The 22,964-nt window shown below is 32.0% G+C and overlaps 1 protein-coding gene across 4 annotated transcripts in view; it reads left to right on the forward strand.

The window, feature by feature from the left end:
• The window catches only part of LOC144452638 (anoctamin-4-like), a 169,739-nt gene extending 151,630 nt beyond the window's left edge, over positions 1-18,109 (forward strand). For all 4 annotated transcript variants that reach the window (XM_078143766.1, XM_078143767.1, XM_078143768.1 and 1 more), the window contains 3 exons: positions 5,018-5,211; positions 12,198-12,303; positions 12,669-18,109. In XM_078143766.1, coding sequence (XP_077999892.1) covers positions 5,018-5,211; positions 12,198-12,303; positions 12,669-12,902 — 534 coding nt within the window. In that variant the 3' untranslated portion in view covers positions 12,903-18,109. The remainder of the gene's footprint in view (positions 1-5,017; positions 5,212-12,197; positions 12,304-12,668) is intronic.
• The last annotated feature ends 4,855 nt before the right edge of the window (positions 18,110-22,964 follow it).

The following is a 22,964-nucleotide window of genomic DNA, read 5'->3' on the forward strand; positions in this document are numbered from 1 at the left end:
TTAAAGTGTTGAGGGCAATATGCTAAAAGCAGAGAAAAATGTGATAATATGATTAATGAGTCGTGGGTGATATTCTTAACTTTTACACATTAGAAAATCTCATGATTTACATTTTGAAACTTAGTCAGGTGTCTGACATTGAGACAAAATGGAAGCATGGATCCATGATGGAATTGCCGCGTTCCACAACAGACAACCGAGGTTCCAGGAACACACTTAAAAATACAAGTCGATATAATATTAGGGTTCGGCAGGATTCATCAAACTCCAGAAATGTCAGCAAAATACAAGACAAGATGGTCACATACCTAACGTGGAAGAGTTGTCAAATTTGTCGTCGGAGTATGTCCATTGTGGAAATGAGTAATTGCCGCTATTACAGAGGGAAGTATGAGGTCACGGAAATTGAAATGGAGGTCCTTCCCAGTGATAATAAAAACTAAGACACAACTCTGTCATAGGTTATATATATACATGTAATACCCCTACCCATGGGTTATATTTCCATGCCCTAACCAAGGTTTGGACTGAAAGAACAATAGTGTAAGCCGTTTGTTTTTCTGTTGAATTGGGCAACGTAGCACACTTGGATGGTATACCACGTACACAAGTGGCTGCAACCATAGACCCTAAACAAAACTTAGCCCAAGATAAAACTAGCAGAGACCAGTTTACATTAGTCTAGAGGCTAAGTTACCGTCTTCTGAAGTTGTCTTCCAAATTCCAAATTCTTTTTTCAATAGTTCCAACGTTTAGCCTCTAGACTTTAAATTCGTGACCTGTATTTGAGAACAAAGGGTTGTCGTAGTCTACTTTCCTTTATATGTGTCATGATCATTACAAACATCTCTAAGAGTTACGGTTGTAGATGCATTTAAGGTTATCATTAAGTAGTTGGGACTCATTTTTGGCCACGCCAACTGAGAAATATATAAAGTTCATTTCTCCATGGCCTCAACTCTATGTAGATGGAATTTTAGGTTATCGTGTGCCAGTGTTATGGAAGGTGTTATTTACATTATGTACTTTCGGATTAGTGTAATTAGTGTTTAGAAGTAAAAACTTGCTGAAAAAAAACGCAGTTTACGTTTGCCCCTTAATATGTTATAAGCCTTCTTACTAGATGGTACAAACAGCTTACAGCCCTCTTCTGAGTGACAAATGCAAGCTACACCCTTATTTGTCACTCAGAAGCGGGCTGTAACCTTTGTATGTATGTATGTATGTATGTATGTATGTATGTATGTATTTATGCTTGTATGTATGCGTGTGTGTATGCGTGTGTGTATGCGTGTATGCATGTGTGTATGCATGTGTGTATGCATGTGTGTATGTATGTATGTATGTATGTATGTGTGTATGTATGTATGTATGTGTGTATGCATGTGTGTATGCATGTGTGTATGCATGTATGCATGTATGCATGTGTGTATGCATGTGTATGCATGCATGCATGTGTGTGTATGTATGTATGTATGTATGTATGTATGTATGTATGTATGCATGTGTGTATGTATGTATGTGTGTATGTATGTATGTATGTATGTGTGTGTATGTATGTATGTATGTGTGTATGTATGTATGTATGTATGTATGTATGTATGTGTGTGTGTATGTATGCATGTATGTATGTATGTATGTGTGTGTGTGTGTGTATGTATGTATGTATGTATGTATGTATGTATGTATGTATGTATGTATGTATGTATGTATAATGTAAATGACTTTAAAGTCAAAAACCACTCGACCGATTGCCTTGGTATTTGGTTGGTTCATTACTTATGGTGTGTATAGATGGGAAATTGTTTAAATGAAAATGATCACATCTGAAATGTGTGTTTTGGGTCAAAAAACATGTAAAAAAAACAAACCAACAACTTATACTTCAAACCTACTGGGCAGATTGGTCTAAAATTTGGTTGGAATGTTTCATGGTTTGTTTCACTTCTGCATTCATGACAAAATTGACATAATTAACTATGGAGTCAGAGTAAAAGTTAGTTTTCGTATTTTGACTCTGCCTTGTACATCTTGGATTTACATTTAACAAAAGTTATGTTGTTGTTTTTTAAAAATCAATTTTGTCCATTTGTCACACAGAAATAAAGTATGGGTGATATAGAAATAAAGTATAGGTGATATAAATAAAGTATGGGTGATATAAATAAAGTATGGGTGATATAAATAAAGTATGGGTGATATAAATAAAGTATGGATGATACAGAAATAAAGTATGGGTGATATAAATAAAGTATGGGTGATATAAATAAAGTATGGATGATACAGAAATAAAGTATGGGTGATATAAATAAAGTATGGGTGATATAAATAAAGTATGGGTGTTATAAATAAAGTATGGGTGATATAAATAAAGTATGGGTGATATAAATAAAGTATGGGTGATATAAATAAAGTATGGGTGATACAGAAATAAAGTATGGGTGATATAAATAAAGTATGGGTGATATAAATAAAGTATGGGTGATATAAATAAAGTATGGGTGATATAAATAAAGTATGGGTGATATAAATAAAGTATGGGTGATACAGAAATAAAGTATGGGTGATATAAATAAAGTATGGGTGATATAAATAAAGTATGGGTGATATAGAAATAAAGTATGGGTGATATAAATAAAGTATGGGTGATATAAATAAAGTATGGGTGATATGAATAAAGTATGGGTGATATAAATAAAGTATGGGTGATATAAATAAAGTATGGGTGATATGAATAAAGTATGGGTGATATAAATAAAGTATGGATGATATGAATAAAGTATGGGTGATATAAAAAAGTATGGGTGATATAAATAAAGTATGGGTGATATAGAAATAAAGTATGGGTGATATAAATAAAGTATGGGTGATATAAATAAAGTATGGGTGATATGAATAAAGTATGGGTGATATAAATAAAGTATGGGTGATATGAATAAAGTATGGGTGATATAAATAAAGTATGGGTGATATGAATAAAGTATGGGTGATATAAATAAAGTATGGGTGATATAAATAATGTATGGGTGATATGAATAAAGTATGGGTGATATAAATAAAGTATGGGTGATATAAATAAAGTATGGGTGATATAAATAAAGTATGGGTGATATAAATAAAGTATGGATGATATGAATAAAGTATGGGTGATATAAAAAAAGTATGGGTGATATAGAAATAAAGTATGGGTGATATAAATAAAGTATGGGTGATATAAATAAAGTATGGGTGATATGAATAAAGTATGGGTGATATAAATAAAGTATGGTTGATATAGAAATAAAGTATGGTTGATATAAATAAAGTATGGGTGATACAGAAATAAAGTATGGGTGATATAAATAATGTATGGGTGATACAGAAATAAAGTATGGGTGATATAAATAAAGTATGGGTGATATGAATAAAGTATGGTTGATATAGAAATAAAGTATGGGTGATATAAATAAAGTATGGGTGATATAAATAAAGTATGGGTGATATGAATAAAGTATGGGTGATATAAATAAAGTATGGGTGATACAGAAATAAAGTAATAAAGTATGGGTGATATAAATAAAGTATGGGTGATATGAATAAAGTATGGGTGATATGAATAAAGTATGGGTGATATAAATAAAGTATGGGTGATATAAATAAAGTATGGGTGATATAAATAAAGTATGGGTGATATAAATAAAGTATGGGTGATATAAATAAAGTATGGGTGATACAGAAATAAAGTATGGGTGATATAAATAAAGTATGGGTGATATAAATAAAGTATGGGTGATATAAATAAAGTATGGGTGATATAAATAAAGTATGGGTGATATAAATAAAGTATGGGTGATATAAATAAAGTATGGGTGATACAGAAATAAAGTATGGGTGATATAAATAAAGTATGGGTGATATAAATAAAGTATGGGTGATATAAATAAAGTATGGATGATATGAATAAAGTATGGGTGATATAAAAAAGTATGGGTGATATAAATAAAGTATGGGTGATATAAATAAAGTATGGGTGATACAGAAATAAAGTAATAAAGTATGGGTGATATAAATAAAGTATGGGTGATATAAATAAAGTATGGGTGATATGAATAAAGTATGGGTGATATAAATAAAGTATGGGTGATATGAATAAAGTATGGGTGATATAAATAAAGTATGGGTGATATGAATAAAGTATGGGTGATATAAATAAAGTATGGGTGATATAAATAATGTATGGGTGATATGAATAAAGTATGGGTGATATAAATAAAGTATGGGTGATATAAATAAAGTATGGATGATATGAATAAAGTATGGGTGATATAAAAAAAGTATGGGTGATATAAATAAAGTATGGGTGATATAGAAATAAAGTATGGGTGATATAAATAAAGTATGGGTGATATAAATAAAGTATGGGTGATATGAATAAAGTATGGGTGATATAAATAAAGTATGGTTGATATAGAAATAAAGTATGGTTGATATAAATAAAGTATGGGTGATACAGAAATAAAGTATGGGTGATATAAATAATGTATGGGTGATACAGAAATAAAGTATGGGTGATATAAATAAAGTATGGGTGATATGAATAAAGTATGGTTGATATAGAAATAAAGTATGGGTGATATAAATAAAGTATGGGTGATATAAATAAAGTATGGGTGATATGAATAAAGTATGGGTGATATAAATAAAGTATGGGTGATACAGAAATAAAGTAATAAAGTATGGGTGATATAAATAAAGTATGGGTGATATGAATAAAGTATGGGTGATATGAATAAAGTATGGGTGATATAAATAAAGTATGGGTGATACAGAAATAAAGTATGGGTGATATGAATAAAGTATGGGTGATATAAATAAATCATTGTATCAGTGCAATAAGATTGTAAATGGATCTATAAATTATATGTCACTAACGATTATTGCACTGATGCGGCAAAATAATGGTGACAAATAAATTCTGGAGCTGTGTCTTGTGCAAAGAGTTGCTAATAATCCACTTATATCATTCTCTCTGTTATAGGCATTTGTAATTGCAATCACTTCAGAATTCATTCCTAGATTGGTGTACATCTATGAGTACAGTCAGACTGGTGGTCTGGAAGGCTACGTCAACAATTCTCTGTCATTCTTTAATACAACCCAGTTTGCAGATGGAACAGCTCCCAATGATAAGACTTATCCACAGACAGGAGAAGGCATTGTTGACATTTGCAGGTCAGTTTTGTCAGTTTGACAGTAGAAGGCAGTGTTGACATATGCAGGTCACTTTTATGTCAGTTTGACTTCAGGTGTGATAAAAGATTAAATATTTGTTGGTTGATAATGGAGTGAGAAAGCAAGTCCAATCAGGGGCACGAGGCAACAATTCTGGTGAAACCCGAAAATGATAATGATGTGATACAGGTAATAAAGGCCCAAGTTAGCAATTAGTCATATTTACATACTTACTTCTTTATTTATACTATATTTTAATACACGTCTACACATATTTGTTATTTTGGATATAAGGCCAAAAATGGAATGATTGGAAATATTATATGTATGTACATGTACTTGTACACTTTTTGGTCTTTTAAAAAAATGAAACATTTTTAAATAATCGCACAAAAAGTTTATATAAATATGGAAACCTCCAAAAAAGAATAAAGAAAAAGAAAGTATACGGATGGATTTAGTCTGTAATGCTTTATCTGTTACCAACATTAATGGAACATGATCATGATGCAAAATCGACGCTATAGTGCGCTCGCGACAGCTGATGCGCTGTGCTGATTGCTGTGGTTGAGCTCAAACGCATTCCTTGCTTAACTAGTAATACAGAGGGGTAGGACACGGCATCGAATAAACCAATCAGGATGCTTCAAATCAAACATGTGACCCATGAATTTTCTCTTGATTCTTAGTATTTGTACTGACAGGACATTGTACTATATTTAGTATTTGTACTGACAGGACATTGTACTATATTTAGTCCCCGCCGGACGAAGTCCGGGACGGGACTTATGTATTGGGTTCCGTCCGTCCGTCCGTCCGTCCGTCTGTGCGTCCGTCCGTCCGTCCGTCCAGAGCCGTTTCTTGGAGATGCCTGGACTGATTTTTTCAAACTTGGTACAGGGGCAACATACAATGGCATACATATGCATGTCAATTTGTTTCATGATACGATCCAATATGGCCACCTAGCAGCCATTTTGTTTGTGAATTTTCCATGTCCAAAGCCACAACTCAGACATGCTTGAACAGATCTCATTCAAAGTTGGCATTAGGACAGTGTTCTATGACATACATGTGCATATCCATTTTCGTCATGATACAATTCGATATGGCTGCCTGGCAGCGATTTTGTTGGTGCAGTTTTCATGTCCAAAGCCATAACTCAGACATTCTTGAACTGGTCTCTCCCCCCCCCCCCCATACCCGACCCATCCTTTATTGTTGAATGGTTTATACCATCATGTCATCTTGAAGAGTAGGCATGTCCCATGTCCAACGAGGAGACACAACATGAGTAGGCATGTTCCATGTCCAATGAGCAGACACAACATATCTAAGTCTGTTTGATTTAGGTTCACAAGTATTGTTGTGTGATCAGAGTAGTGATATCAAGAAAATGACAACATAAACTGCCAGTTCCTTAAAACCCAATCATAGCGGGGAATATGACTTGTTAGTATTTGTACTGACAGGATATTGTACTATATTTAGTATTTATACTGACTGGATATTGTACTATGTTTAGTATTTGTAATGACAGGATATTGTACTATGTTTAGTATTTGTACTGACAGGATATTGTACTATATTTAGTATTTGTACTGACAGGATATTGTACTATATTTAGTATTTGTACTGACAGGACATTGTACTATATTTAGTATTTGTACTGACAGGATATTGTACTATATTTAGTATTTGTACTGACAGGATATTGTACTATATTTAGTATTTGTACTGACAGGATATTGTACTATATTTAGTATTTGTAATGACAGGACATTGTACTATATTTAGTATTTGTACTGACAGGACATTGTACTATATTTAGTATTTGTACTGACAGGATATTGTACTATATTTAGTATTTGTACTAACAGGATATTGTACTATATTTAGTATTTATACTGACAGGATATTGTACTATATTTAGTATTTGTACTAACAGGACATTGTACTATATTTAGTATTTGTACTGACAGGATATTGTACTATATTTAGTATTTGTAATGACAGGACATTGTACTATATTTAGTATTTGTACTGACAGGATATTGTACTATATTTAGTATTTGTACTGACAGGATATTGTACTATATTTAGTATTTATACTGACAGGATATTGTACTGTATTTAGTATTTATACTGACAGGATATTGTACTATATTTAGTATTTATACTGACAGGATATTGTACTGTATTTAGTATTTGTACTGACAGGATATTGTACTATGTTTAGCATTTGTACTGACTGGATATTGTACTATATTTAGTATTTGTACTGACTGGATATTGTACTATATTTAGTATTTGTACTGACAGGATATTGTACTATGTTTAGCATTTGTACTGACAGGATATTGTACTATATTTAGTATTTGTACTGACTGGATATTGTACTATATTTAGTATTTGTACTGACAGGATATTGTACTATGTTTAGCATTTGTACTGACAGGATATTGTACTATGTTTAGTATTTGTACTGACAGGATATTGTACTATATTTAGTATTTGTACTGACAGGATATTGTACTATGTTTAGTATTTGTACTGACAGGATATTGTACTATATTTAGTATTTGTACTGACAGGATATTGTACTATGTTTAGTATTTGTAATGACAGGATATTGTACTATGTTTAGTATTTGTACTGACAGGACATTGTACTATATTTAGTATTTGTACTGACAGGACATTGTACTATATTTAGTATTTGTACTGACAGGATATTGTACTATGTTTAGTATTTGTACTGACAGGATATTGTACTATGTTTAGTATTTATACTGACTGGATATTGTACTATGTTTAGTATTTGTAATGACAGGATATTGTACTATGTTTAGTATTTGTACTGACTGGATATTGTACTATATTTAGTATTTATACTGACTGGATATTGTACTATATTTAGTATTTGTACTGACAGGATATTGTACTATGTTTAGTATTTGTACTGACAGGATATTGTACTATGTTTAGTATTTGTACTGACTGGATATTGTACTATGTTTAGTATTTGTAATGACAGGATATTGTACTATGTTTAGTATTTATACTGACTGGATATTGTACTATATTTAGTATTTGTACTGACAGGATATTGTACTATGTTTAGTATTTATACTGACTGGATATTGTACTATGTTTAGTATTTGTAATGACAGGATATTGTACTATATTTAGTATTTATACTGACTGGATATTGTACTATATTTAGTATTTGTACTAACAGGATATTGTACTATATTTAGTATTTGTAATGACAGGATATTGTACTATATTTAGTATTTGTAATGACAGGATATTGTACTATGTTTAGTATTTGTACTGACAGGATATTGTACTATATTTAGTATTTATACTGACTGGATATTGTACTATGTTTAGTATTTGTAATGACAGGACATTGTACTATATTTAGTATTTGTACTGACAGGATATTGTACTATATTTAGTATTTGTACTGACTGGACATTGTACTATATTTAGTATTTGTAATGACAGGATATTGTACTATATTTAGTATTTGTACTGACAGGATATTGTACTATATTTAGTATTTGTACTGACAGGACATTGTACTATATTTAGTATTTGTACTGACAGGATATTGTACTATATTTAGTATTTGTACTAACAGGATATTGTACTATATTTAGTATATGCACTGACAGGATATTGTACTATATTTAGTATTTGTACTGACAGGATATTGTACTATGTTTAGTATTTGTACTGATAGGATATTGTACTATGTTTAGTATTTGTACACACACGATATTGTACTATATTTAGTATTTGTACTGACAGGATATTGTACTATATTTAGTATTTGTACTGACAGGATATTGTACTATATTTAGTATTTGTAATGACAGGATATTGTACTATATTTAGTATTTGTACTGACAGGATATTGTACTATATTTAGTATTTGTACTGACAGGATATTGTACTATGTTTAGTATTTGTACTGACAGGATATTGTACTATATTTAGTATTTGTACTGACAGGATATTGTACTATGTTTAGTATTTGTACTGACAGGATATTGTACTATATTTAGTATTTATACTGACAGGATATTGTACTATATTTAGTATTTGTACTGACAGGATATTGTACTATATTTAGTATTTGTACTGACAGGATATTGTACTATATTTAGTATTTGTACTGACAGGATATTGTACTATATTTAGTATTTGTACTGACAGGATATTGTACTATATTTAGTATTTGTAATGACAGGACATTGTACTATATTTAGTATTTGTACTGACAGGATATTGTACTATATTTAGTATTTGTACTGACAGGATATTGTACTATATTTAGTATTTGTACTGACAGGATATTGTACTATATTTAGTATTTGTAATGACAGGACATTGTACTATATTTAGTATTTGTACTGACAGGATATTGTACTATATTTAGTATTTGTACTGACAGGATATTGTACTATATTTAGTATTTGTACTGACAGGACATTGTACTATATTTAGTATTTGTACTGACAGGATATTGTACTATATTTAGTATTTGTAATGACAGGATATTGTACTATATTTAGTATTTGTAATGACAGGACATTGTACTATATTTAGTATTTGTACTGACAGGATATTGTACTATATTTAGTATTTGTACTAACAGGATATTGTACTATATTTAGTATATGCACTGACAGGATATTGTACTATATTTAGTATTTGTACTGACAGGATATTGTACTATATTTAGTAATTGTAGTAACAGGACATTGTACTATATGTAGTATTTGTACTAACAGGATATTGTACTATATTTAGTATTTGTACTGACAGGATATTGTACTATATTTAGTATTTGTACTGACAGGATATTGTACTATGTTTAGTATTTGTACTGACAGGATATTGTACTATATTTAGTATTTGTACTGACAGGATATTGTACTATATTTAGTATTTGTACTGACAGGATATTGTACTATGTTTAGTATTTGTAATGACAGGACATTGTACTATATTTAGTATTTGTAATGACAGGACATTGTACTATATTTAGTATTTGTACTGACAGGATATTGTACTATGTTTAGTATTTGTACTGACAGGATATTGTACTATATTTAGTATTTGTACTAACAGGATATTGTACTATATTTAGTATTTGTACTGACAGGATATTGTACTATATTTAGTATTTGTAATGACAGGACATTGTACTATATTTAGTATTTGTACTGACAGGATATTGTACTGTATTTAGTATTTGTACTGACAGGATATTGTACTATATTTAGTATTTGTACTGACAGGATATTGTACTATGTTTAGCATTTGTACTGACAGGATATTGTACTATGTTTAGTATTTGTACTGACAGGACATTGTACTATGTTTAGTATTTGTACTAACAGGATATTGTACTATATTTAGTATTTGTACTAACAGGATATTGTACTATGTTTAGCATTTGTACTGACAGGATATTGTACTATGTTTAGCATTTGTACTGACAGGATATTGTACTATGTTTAGTATTTGTACTGACAGGACATTGTACTATGTTTAGTATTTGTACTAACAGGATATTGTACTATATTTAGTATTTGTACTGACAGGATATTGTACTATGTTTAGCATTTGTAATGACAGGACATTGTACTATGTTTAGTATTTGTACTGACAGGACATTGTACTATGTTTAGTATTTGTACTAACAGGATATTGTACTATATTTAGTATTTGTACTGACAGGACATTGTACTATATTTAGTATTTGTACTGACAGGATATTGTACTATATTTAGTATTTGTACTGACAGGATATTGTACTATATTTAGTATTTGTACTGACAGGATATTGTACTATATTTAGTATTTGTACTGACAGGATATTGTACTATATTTAGTATTTGTACTGACTGGACATTGTACTATATTTAGTATTTGTACTGACAGGATATTGTACTATATTTAGTATTTATACTGACAGGATATTGTACTATGTTTAGTATTTGTACTGACAGGACATTGTACTATATTTAGTATTTGTAATGACAGGACATTGTACTATATTTAGTATTTGTACTGACAGGATATTGTACTATGTTTAGTATTTGTACTGACAGGACATTGTACTATATTTAGTATTTATACTGACAGGATATTGTACTATGTTTAGTATTTGTACTGACAGGATATTGTACTATGTTTAGTATTTGTACTGACAGGATATTGTACTATATTTAGTATTTGTACTGACTGGATATTGTACTATATTTAGTATTTGTACTGACAGGATATTGTACTATATTTAGTATTTATACTGACAGGATATTGTACTGTATTTAGTATTTATACTGACAGGATATTGTACTATATTTAGTATTTGTACTGACAGGATATTGTACTATATTTAGTATTTATACTGACAGGATATTGTACTATGTTTAGTATTTGTACTGACAGGATATTGTACTATGTTTAGTATTTGTACTGACAGGATATTGTACTATATTTAGCATTCGTACTGACAGGATATTGTACTATGTTTAGCATTTGTACTGACAGGATATTGTACTATGTTTAGTATTTGTACTGACAGGACATTGTACTATATTTAGTATTTGTACTGACAGGATATTGTACTATATTTAGTATTTGTACTGACAGGATATTGTACTATATTTAGTATTTGTAATGACAGGATATTGTACTATATTTAGTATTTGTACTGACAGGATATTGTACTATATTTAGTATTTGTAATGACAGGATATTGTACTATATTTAGTATTTGTACTGACAGGATATTGTACTATATTTAGTATTTGTACTGACAGGATATTGTATTATATTTAGTATTTGTACTAACAGGACATTGTACTATATTTAGTATTTGTACTGACAGGATATTGTACTCTTTCTTATCAAATATCTGACAAAGGCTACAATAACCTGTTGTTTCTCATTTTGCAATTTTAGATATAAGGATTATCGCCAGTCACCATGGGATCCTTATCCCTACTCGCCAACCTTACAATATTGGCATGTACTGGCTGCCAAGTTGGCTTTTGTTATTGCTTTTGAGGTAAGTGATGTAATTTATTCCATCAACAAGACCATGCTCATAGCAACAACTAAATGATCACATTTTTTTGCAGAGATAACAGAGATTAATAGACAAGTGAATAAACATTAAAAAAAAAAATGTAAATGTGCCTAGCAACATGACCACACCCATAGCAACAGTCAAATGAGCACATATATTGCATTTTGAGCAAGGAGTGGAGATCCAGACTTAAAGGTGAACATACAATACAAAGAACAATATTCAAGCAATGAATAATTAGCCATGTCCGCTACATCAGATTTTGATCATATTGAGTAATGTACGTGATTATGATGATTTCAATACTAGGGATAATCTATTTATTTCTGTTTTATTCTCTACAGCATGTTGTGTTTTTCTTGAAATGGCTGATTGACTATCTTGTACCTGACGTCCCACAGAAAGTACAAGATCAAATCAAACGTGAGAATTACCTTGCACGTGAGGCTCTTTATCAAGTCTCTTTGAATATAAAGGCAGTCCAAGAACAAGGTCAAAATGCTGCTGACGTAATCGCTAAGAATCAAGTTGACAAACATGCTGAACCTGGAAATGTAACATATGAAGCCTCTATGTAAAAGAAACTACTACTGCAGTTGGTCTATGCATCCCAGGTTATATAGTGACTTGAACAATTTTTAGTCAATAAGACCCCTTAGATCACTCGTTTCCTTGTCTGAACAAAGTCAACAAGACCCCTTAGATCACTTGTTTCCTTGTTTGTACAAAGTCAACAAGACCCCTTAGATCACTTGTTTCCTTGTCTGAACAAAGTCAACTAGACCCCTTAGATCACTTGTTTCCTTGTTTGTACAAAGTCAACTAGACCCCTTAGATCTCGTTTCCTTGACTGAACAAAGTCAACAAGACCCCTTAGATCACTCGTTTCCTTGACTGAACAAAGTCAAATATTGAGGAAGAATATCATACGAACATCAACCTAAATATTGCAATAAGTACACCACTATAGAAGTGCACGAACATCAACCTAAATATTGCAATAAGTAAACCACTATAGAAGTACACGAACATCAACCTAAATATTGCAATAAGTAAACCACTATAGAAGTGTACGAACATCAACCTAAATATTGCAATAAGTAAACCACTATAGAAGTACACGAACATCAACCTAAATATTGCAATAAGTAAACCACTATAGAAGTGCACGAACATCAACCTAAATATTGCAATAAGTAAACCACTATAGAAGTACACGAACATCAACCTAAATATTGCAATAAGTAAACCACTATAGAAGTGCACGAACATCAACCTAAATATTGCAATAAGTACACCACTATAGAAGTGCACGAACATCAACCTAAATATTGCAATAAGTAAACCACTATAGAAGTGCACGAACATCAACCTAAATATTGCAATAAGTAAACCACTATAGAAGTACACGAACATCAACCTAAATATTGCAATAAGTAAACCACTATAGAAGTACACGAACATCAACCTAAATATTGCAATAAGTAACCACTATAGAAGTGCACGAACATCAACCTAAATATTGCAATAAGTAAACCACTATAGAAGTACACGAACATCAACCTAAATATTGCAATAAGTAAACCACTATAGAAGTGCACGAACATCAACCTAAATATTGCAATAAGTAAACCACTATAGAAGTGCACGAACATCAACCTAAATATTGCAATAAGTAAACCACTATAGAAGTACACGAACATCAACCTAAATATTGCAATAAGTAAACCACTATAGAAGTGCACGAACATCAACCTAAATATTGCAATAAGTAAACCACTATAGAAGTGCACGAACATCAACCTAAATATTGCAATAAGTAAACCACTATAGAAGTACACAAACATCAACCTAAATATTGCAATAAGTAAACCACTATAGAAGAGTCAATTAGAGTGATCAGTCAAGGTTTTTAAAATTGACATAATTGTCAGTAACTCTGGAGACGTAATAAAGACATTAATGTCAGAGGGTAGTATGTTAATGACTAAAATAAAATGGAGAGACTATAGCTTTTATATTTGATGTTTTCAATGCATAGATGACTGCAGTAGTAGATATATTCAATGCATAGATGACTGCAGTAGTAGATATATTCAATGCATGGATGACTGCAGTAGTAGATATATTCAATGCATGGATGACTGCAGTAGTAGATATATTCAATGCATGGATGACTGCAGTAGTAGATATATTCAATGCATGGATGACTGCAGTAGTAGATATATTCAATGCATGGATGACTGCAGTAGTAGATATATTCAATGCATGGATGACTGCAGTAGTAGATATATTCAATGCATGGATGACTGCAGTAGTAGATATATTCAATGCATAGATGACTGCAGTAGTAGATATATTCAATGCATAGAAGACTGCAGTAGTAGATATATTCAGGTTAAATGGTGATCTTACGAGAGTAGTATAGTTTTGTAGATGTATTATGATCACTTCAATCATCTCCATCATATAGTTGAATGGGTTACGTCAACACAACATTCCCGACAGCAATGGTGTAATGGTATTGGAGAGTTGCTAATAAAGTGATGACGTTATCACATCCCTATGTGATTTAATCCAACACAGCTATACTAATGCAAGATTAATGAGCAATTGTTGGAATAAAGTATCCAATTACAACTGCTTGTCAATGTGTGATTGATATCAATACTACTGACATTTACTGTTCAGCCTTTCCCCAGCATGCAGTTCAGCTAGATTTTCAGTAAAATGTGATTCTTTGACTATATATGGAGAGGATAGTGATCATAGAAAATGTTAACAGGTATAGGACTAGACTATTACTAGAGAAACTCATCTAAAGTAACTGCCTTACAACACATTTTAAATAAATATGTAATCACAAACAGTCATTAATCATACTTGAAACATTCAATTCATAATCATACTGAAAGTTGAAAATATAGTAATAAATAGAATTTAAGAGTAACATTTTTTTGTAAAATAATATTCAGGTAAGATATTTCACTATAGCTAATACTTTGTTCAAAGGTCAAAGCCACCTTATACTACATAGTATTACACGCTGTATGACGTAATGAGTACGGTCCTTGCTGAACTACAAATACTACATGGTATCAATTTCCTCACTCTAGTGTCAGGTGATGGTTGGCAAAGTATTATTTTGCAGTTTGTAAAATTCCAACAGGCAAAGTTATTTTTTGTTTCCCAACTGTGGAAGCTTAATAGGTAGACACCTCATTTCAAAGTGCACACCAATATGATATTAGTGGTACGTCAGCTGACTAATTAGTCAAAATAACCCAAATATTGTCAAATGTTGTCAAATTGACATCTTCAATAAAATTAGGTTGATTTCAACAAAATGTAGAAAGTATCAGAAATTGTAGTCAACAAATGTTAGTTTTGCAATGTTTGTGACCATGTATTGTAACAATAACAAGGTCTGACAGTAAGTGACCTCTTAAGTGAAGTATCTCCTTGTTATCAGAAGAAATCCTGACAGTAAGAGACCTCTTAAGTGAAGTATCTCCTTGTTATCAGGAGAAATCCTGACAGTAAGTGACCTCTTAAGTGAAGTATCTCCTTGTTATCAGAAGAAATCCTGACAGTAAGTGACCTTTGACCTTCATTTTTAAATATTCAAAGTATGTTATGTTTTAATTTGAGAATAAAAATAAAAATGTCTGTAATAATGAAGACTTGTATAAATATTTATAAGCTAATAATAGAGTTCAGGTAGGAATGTTCATTTTTTGGATTTTCATTATCACAAATGCCTGCATAGTTAGAATCCATTTTTTTAAAAATAAATCTACCAGATTTTGTAGAAATTGCATTTCATAGCACTTTGCTATTATTGTTGTATAGTTGTGTGTACCAAATTATATGAAACATAAAACTTGCTTTCTTAAGATTTTGTCTAATTGCAAATCACCATTAACTGTATGCTAATGATTGTTACAAATACAAGATACATCAGCTAACTAATGTGTCAACATCAGTATGTACACTAATTTCATCTCCCCGCGACACCTTCCCGGTAAAAGTGGCTGAACCAAAGAAGTGCTCACTAAATTAAATCAAATTTGAAGCATTCATCATCAAAAGTTATTGACAAGTTGTAAAATTAACAGCTGCCTATAAAACACTTTATAGATGACATGCACTTTGTTATCATCAATGCATTTGAGATTTAAAGGATACACTCATTAATTAGCAAATAAGTCACTAAAATTAGAAGTTATATCAACATGCTTTATGTGCTCTGTATTTACCAAGTTATGGGAAATTTAATGTTTCAATTATCATGTGTATGTGTATCAAATTAGAATTGATGTAGTAGTTTGAGATATTGTGTCCACAGACAGACAGACAGACAGACAGACAGACAGACAGACAGACAGAAAGAAAGAAACCATAATATCAGAAATTGTAGTCAACAAATGTTAGTTCCCTGAAAAGTGGTGCTTGGATTATTATAAATATTGAATATTATAAATATTGAAGGGTGTAAAAGTTGTAGATAATCCAATCCCTAAAATAGTACATAATAAGGATTTGTCCAATAAAACCTCTTCAAAAGAAGAACAGCGGATGATGTTGGTATCACCAAGCTTATGATGTATCACCAAAGTTGTTTACATACCCAGAATTGCTGTAGGTATATAAGTTTATGGCTTAATGTGATACATAGATAGTGAAATTAACTTTGTGTGAATACTGTACACCAATGACATCATCTACACTGCTGATCTACATCAATCTGTTGACAAAGACTGAAGTACACAGTTGAAAATTTCAGGCCTACTTTTCAAGTTTGTGTTTTGATCAAAAACTTTAAATCACCTGCAACTAGGTCAAAGTCAGCCTTGCCACTGTTCATCTTGAACATGGTTAGATAACAGTGAAATCACCATGGTTACAGGGAAAGAATTATGATTACAGTGACATGACTATTGGATGGTTACTTTTCTAGAGAACTATATACCATGATTAGTTAGAATATAGAGTAATGTACAAGAAGGAAATGTGGAAGACAATATTTATAGAAAATGATGTAGTTGATAAAAACATGGTATCTAAATATTTGTAAGCATTGATAACAAGGTTAATTTGAGATCAAGATTTTAAAGTGGCCATTTGTGATGATGATGATGATGATAACGATGACGACGGCGGCGATAATGACGACGATGACGACAATGACGACGGCGATGATGATCATCATATGCCAAGTCTTTGTTAGTAACTCGATAAATTGCAAAAGATAAATGTGTAAAATTTTGACACATTTTTTTTTTTAGCTTTTTGCAGTGTATTGAGTTTCAAACACAGGTGAATGTTGTTTCACTTTAAGATTTCTGTGTTATGTTTATTATTTTTCTTTTGTCATTGTAATTTATATTCTATATATGCCGTACTGTACATCACATACACTTAGTAGATTTGTTAACAAATAGTACATATACAACATTCATACAATTGTCACTGATGCTTTTACTAAATATGTGACTGTGTCCACCCACAGAGTACATACAAGCTGTGGCTAATGTACCAGTCTAATACATTACATATTTTATATATTGACATGATATACATTTATTATAAACATCTTTCAAAATATGAAGTCAATCTGAAGGAAGGAAGTTATCTCTGAAATGGGAACAAACTTTGTAGTTTATGACTAGGCTGAAGTTAATTGAATTTCTAAATTTACAGATATATGTCTGTTATGGTAATTTTCTATTCTTTATGTGTTTGTATTTTTGTAATCTCTTTCGGGATGTAATAAATATGGTGACTTGGATCTCGCCGTGTACTTGTCTTCTGTTTTAGCAACCCCCCTGTGTGCACGTGTGTGCGCGCGCACACACACACACACACACACACACACACACACACACACACACACACACACACACACACACACACACACACACACAAACTTACTGCACTTTCTTTTCCCAAAATTTCCTGACATGTTCAGGTCCATTTCATCCTAGGAAAGTTGATAGAAAATAAACAAACTTAACAATTCTTGCAAAGAATGAGGACTTTCTAAAAACATTGTAAGCTATAGTTCGATACACATCGAAGACGACGACTTTACAGCCATGCATTGAACTGATTGGTTATTAGTGTCATTGCAAGGGTTTAGAACAATGCACAGGAAGGGGTCAGATTTCTTGGTTTGGTTTGCTGTGAACTAAGCTGTGCTATACATCCTAAGGATTTGGGTCGATCACACGTACGCATTATAGGCCTAGTAAGAACTGAGTTGGTGTGTCTATCTGTAGGAATGGATAGCCATCATGTTATATATTGGTCGAACACAGTACAATTGTTATTGTCATGCAAATTGGTCATCTCACATAATTAAATGTGTTCATGCAGTTTGGAAAGAATGTTAGCATTGTTTTCATTGGCAGATTGTTGTTATTAATATGTTAGTATTGTATGGATTGGAGGAGAGCAGTAGCACGTAACAAGACTACGGTACATCAACAACTCAGTAGTTTTACTCACACAGATATCGGCCATGGCCTTGTTTTTTCTTCTGTAAGGAAGAGATATATTAGTGGGAGAAAGTATGTGTATGTGTATGTGTGTGTCTATGTCTGTGTATGTGTGTCTGTGTCTGTGTCTGTGTGTCTGTCTGTCTGTGTCATTATTTTCTCCAAAATGCCTGGCTCAATTCAAATGAAATTTTGTACACATGTTCCGTAGGGTAATGGCAAGAACTGATTATGTTTTGGTAAACACCCATGAATATTAATGAGCAATTTACGTAATTAATGGTTTTCGGTAATTAGGCTATATATCAAGAATGCACGCTTCAAATTCATTACCAGATTTAAACTGAATACCTTCCGTAAAGGCAAAGTTTTGAAACTGTCGTTCCTACAGACAATTGTTGGAATACAAAAGAACATATGCAATAAGTTATTTTTTCTCATTGATTGCTATTTGCCCATTGCTGTTAGTGATCTCCTGGCCGACGGCAACATGTACAGTAACTGTGAAGCTTTATAGAACGTTGAGTTTTAAAGGCCCAAAAAAATTGTTTCTGGTCAGCGCCCATCACTTAAGTACCCCCTTCCTGTGTGTTTTTTTTCATGTTTGTCCAGCCAATTCAGTCTGCAGATGAAAGGGAAAACACAAAAGTAACTCTCCCTACGTTAATTGCCATGCACAGGTTAAGACAACTGCAAAACTAATCATGAACTAGCCCATGATATCTGCCCCACTTACACACTTGCTGTAAAGTACTAATTAAAAAGAACAGTAACTGCAATGATAAGTAGATACCAAAAACCATTAATTATGTAAATTGCCCGTTAATATACCCTACAGAACACATGCAATAGATTTCGTTTGAATTGAGGCAGTCACTTTTTAGAAAATGGTGATAAAGTTGCACCACTTTAGACAACATTTCCTGACTAGAAAATATTTTTTTTCTTTTTTGTGGCCTATACCGAGTACTTTCTAAGAGGGTATATACGATCTGCGAAATAGCTACTGCTTTAGGACTTCAACATGGATTTGGTACAGGTAAGGATTACATAAGGGGCTTGTCCCCTACCCATCTGTCCACTATCAACTTACTTAGTAGCAAACGTACATGCAAACATGCTTTGCTCGAGGAAGGTAAATGGTTGTTTAGTCTATAGTTCCAATACAATTATAGTTAGAACTGCATAGTTAGAACTAGTCTGGTTCGAACGTCCGTATTTGATTAACTTTGTAAAGTTAGAACTGGTATAGTTGGCCTCCAGACTAATACTAGTAATAGTTGCTAGTTGTTGTATCTCGGGGATAGATTCTGGGGTACACAACCATGTTTACCTATACCTCATTACAGAATCAGCGTTGCCTTGGTTGAAGCATGGATGTATTACTGAGACCATGGTTGAAGTAATGGCCTTGAATGTACAAGCCGGTTATATTGTATAAAAAAATTGTTGGCTTTCAAGGTGTGTGTGTGTGTGTGTGTGTGTGTAGGGTGGGGGGGGGGCTATGGTGCAGGCGTTCCGCTCGCTCAACTTGGAAATGACGACTCACTCCACATGCAAACAGGAATGTGCTCATTCAGCTGTATTTGAAGTATTAAGTAAACTGACACTAGTTGTGGCAATACCGTACACATCATGTGTATCTAGTGCCAGTCTCCTGACTACAATATACATAAAAAATAATAGTGTAGTGTAGTGTAGTGTAGTGCAATGTAGTGCAATGTAGTGTAGTGTAGTGTATTGTATTGTAGTGTAGTGTATTGTATTATGATGTAGTATAGTGTATTGTATTGTATTCTAGTGTAGTATATTGTATTGTTGTGTATGTCAATGTATTGTAGTGTATTGTATTGTGGTGTAATGTAGTGTAGTATGGTGTATTGTATTGTATTCTAGTGGTGTAGTGTATTGTAGTGTGTGGTGTGGTGTAGTGTAGTGAAGTGCAATGTGTGTGTAGTGTAGTGCATTGTGGTGTGGCGTGGTGTGGTGTAGTGTAATGTAGTGTAGCATAGTGTAGTGTAGTGTATTGTAGTGTAATGTGTTGTATGGTGTAGTGTAGTGTAGTGTAATGTAGCATAGTATAGTGGTGTGTAGTGTGTTGTATGGTGTAGTGTAGTGTAATGTAGTGTAGTATAGTATAGTATAGTATAGTATAGTATAGTATAGTATAGTATAGTATAGTATAGTTTAGTATAGTTATAGGGTAGTGTAGTATAGTATAGTATAGTATAGTATAGTATAGTATAGTATAGTATAGTATAGTATAGTATAGTATAGTATAGTATAGTTTAGTATAGTTATAGGGTAGTGTAGTATAGTATAGTATAGTATAGTATAGTATAGTATAGTTTAGTATAGTATAGTATAGTATAGTATAGTATAGTATAGTATAGTATAGTATAGTATAGTATAGTATAGTATAGTATAGTATAGTATAGTATAGTATAGTATAGTTTAGTATAGTTATAGGGTAGTGTAGTGTAGTATAGTATAGTATAGTATAGTATAGTATAGTATAGTATAGTATAGTATAGTATAGTATAGTTATAGGGTAGTGTAGTGTAGTGTAATGTAGTATAGTGTAGTATAGTATAGTATAGTGTAGTGTAGTGTAGTGTGTGGTATGGTGTAGCGTAGTGTAATGTAGTGTAGTGTAGTATAGTATAGTATAGTGTAGTGTAGTGTGTGGTATGGTATGGTGTAGTGTAGTGTAGTGTAATGTAGTGTAGTGTAGTATAGTATAGTATAGTGTAGTGTAGTGTAGTGTAGTGTAGTGTAGTGTAGTGTGTGGTATGGTGTAGTGTAGTGTAGTATAGTATAGTTATAGGGTAGTGTAGTGTAATGTAGTATACTATAGTAGATATTTTCTTTGACATGAAATAATGTACAAAATACATAATCTTGAGTCAAGAAACATACAAAAACACAAATAGCAGAGAGTTATTGATATGTATAAAACAATTTACTACAGTGTATAGTATTGAATGTAATGATAATTCAAGAATTTGATAATTTTCCGAAGGTATTAGTGATAAAAATCATCATTTGAGCTCATTATTTATTGAAAGTATCTTTTTTTTTTGATAATTTTGAGAAACTTCAATTATAAGTTTCAATTGTTCCTTGAAATTGGTTTCTACTTGTAGCTTCATAATATATACCACATAGTATTTGGATTCCAATCCAATAGCAGCACAGTGTCACAATGCTATTTTTGTCTTTACTCTTTGCTGGCACACGTACAAGACAACTCCCAACGCTTGCTGAAACAACTTGACCTTAGACCAAAAAACATTGAGTCCCTTTGAATGAAACCATTGATGCTGTCCAACACGAGCTGTACATTGGGATAGGAAGGTGTATGGGTGTGCAAAGTATTTGGCAGGAGGTTAGAAATAAACATTCCTTGAATGTAAAAAGGTACAGTATATAAATTTAATGTATGTTTTTTTTCCCCAGAACTTTCATCTACAGTGACCTACATTTGAAGTGTAACTTGATTCTGGTTTAATACTTTATTCTACAACAATCTTATAAAACATAAAGATGGGTCTGCAGACCCATCTTTATGTTTTATAAGATTGTTGATGGTTTTGTCTGTTTTAGATTTGCCTGTTCTTTGCTGTTCTCATTCTATTATTCACCTTAATATCTGAATCAACAAAATCCAAGCTTTGCTTGCTTGCCAGAACTTTAGAGAAACCATCAACCTAAACAACACAAACGACAAAAACAATGTATGTCTAGTGTCTATAAACATATTTCCTGCTATATTTAGAGTAAGTTTATCTGTTTATGGTAACACAGATGAGAATCAAATGCAGCTCAGCCTCTTTATTAATGGTGTTATGTAACTATAACCACCATCATTTTTTTCTTTTATACCAACTCAGATGAGAGAGATGATGACTAGTATACATGACTAAGTGGTCAGGGTGAACTGACCCATCTGTGTATTAAGTAAGAAAGTAATAAAGCATAATACTTGGTCTAGTATATGATTGGCTGTGGAAAGCCTAAACTTCAACATTTGCTTTGGTTCAGGTGCACAGAGGATAATAGAATGAGACCAGCTTGCAATAGATTAACCTACAAAGGTAAAAGCAGAGCATTCATGTTCAGTATTCAAAGAGACCTACC

The sequence above is a fragment of the Glandiceps talaboti genome, chromosome 23, assembly GCF_964340395.1.
Source record: "Glandiceps talaboti chromosome 23, keGlaTala1.1, whole genome shotgun sequence".
NCBI lineage: Eukaryota > Metazoa > Hemichordata > Enteropneusta > Spengelidae > Glandiceps > Glandiceps talaboti.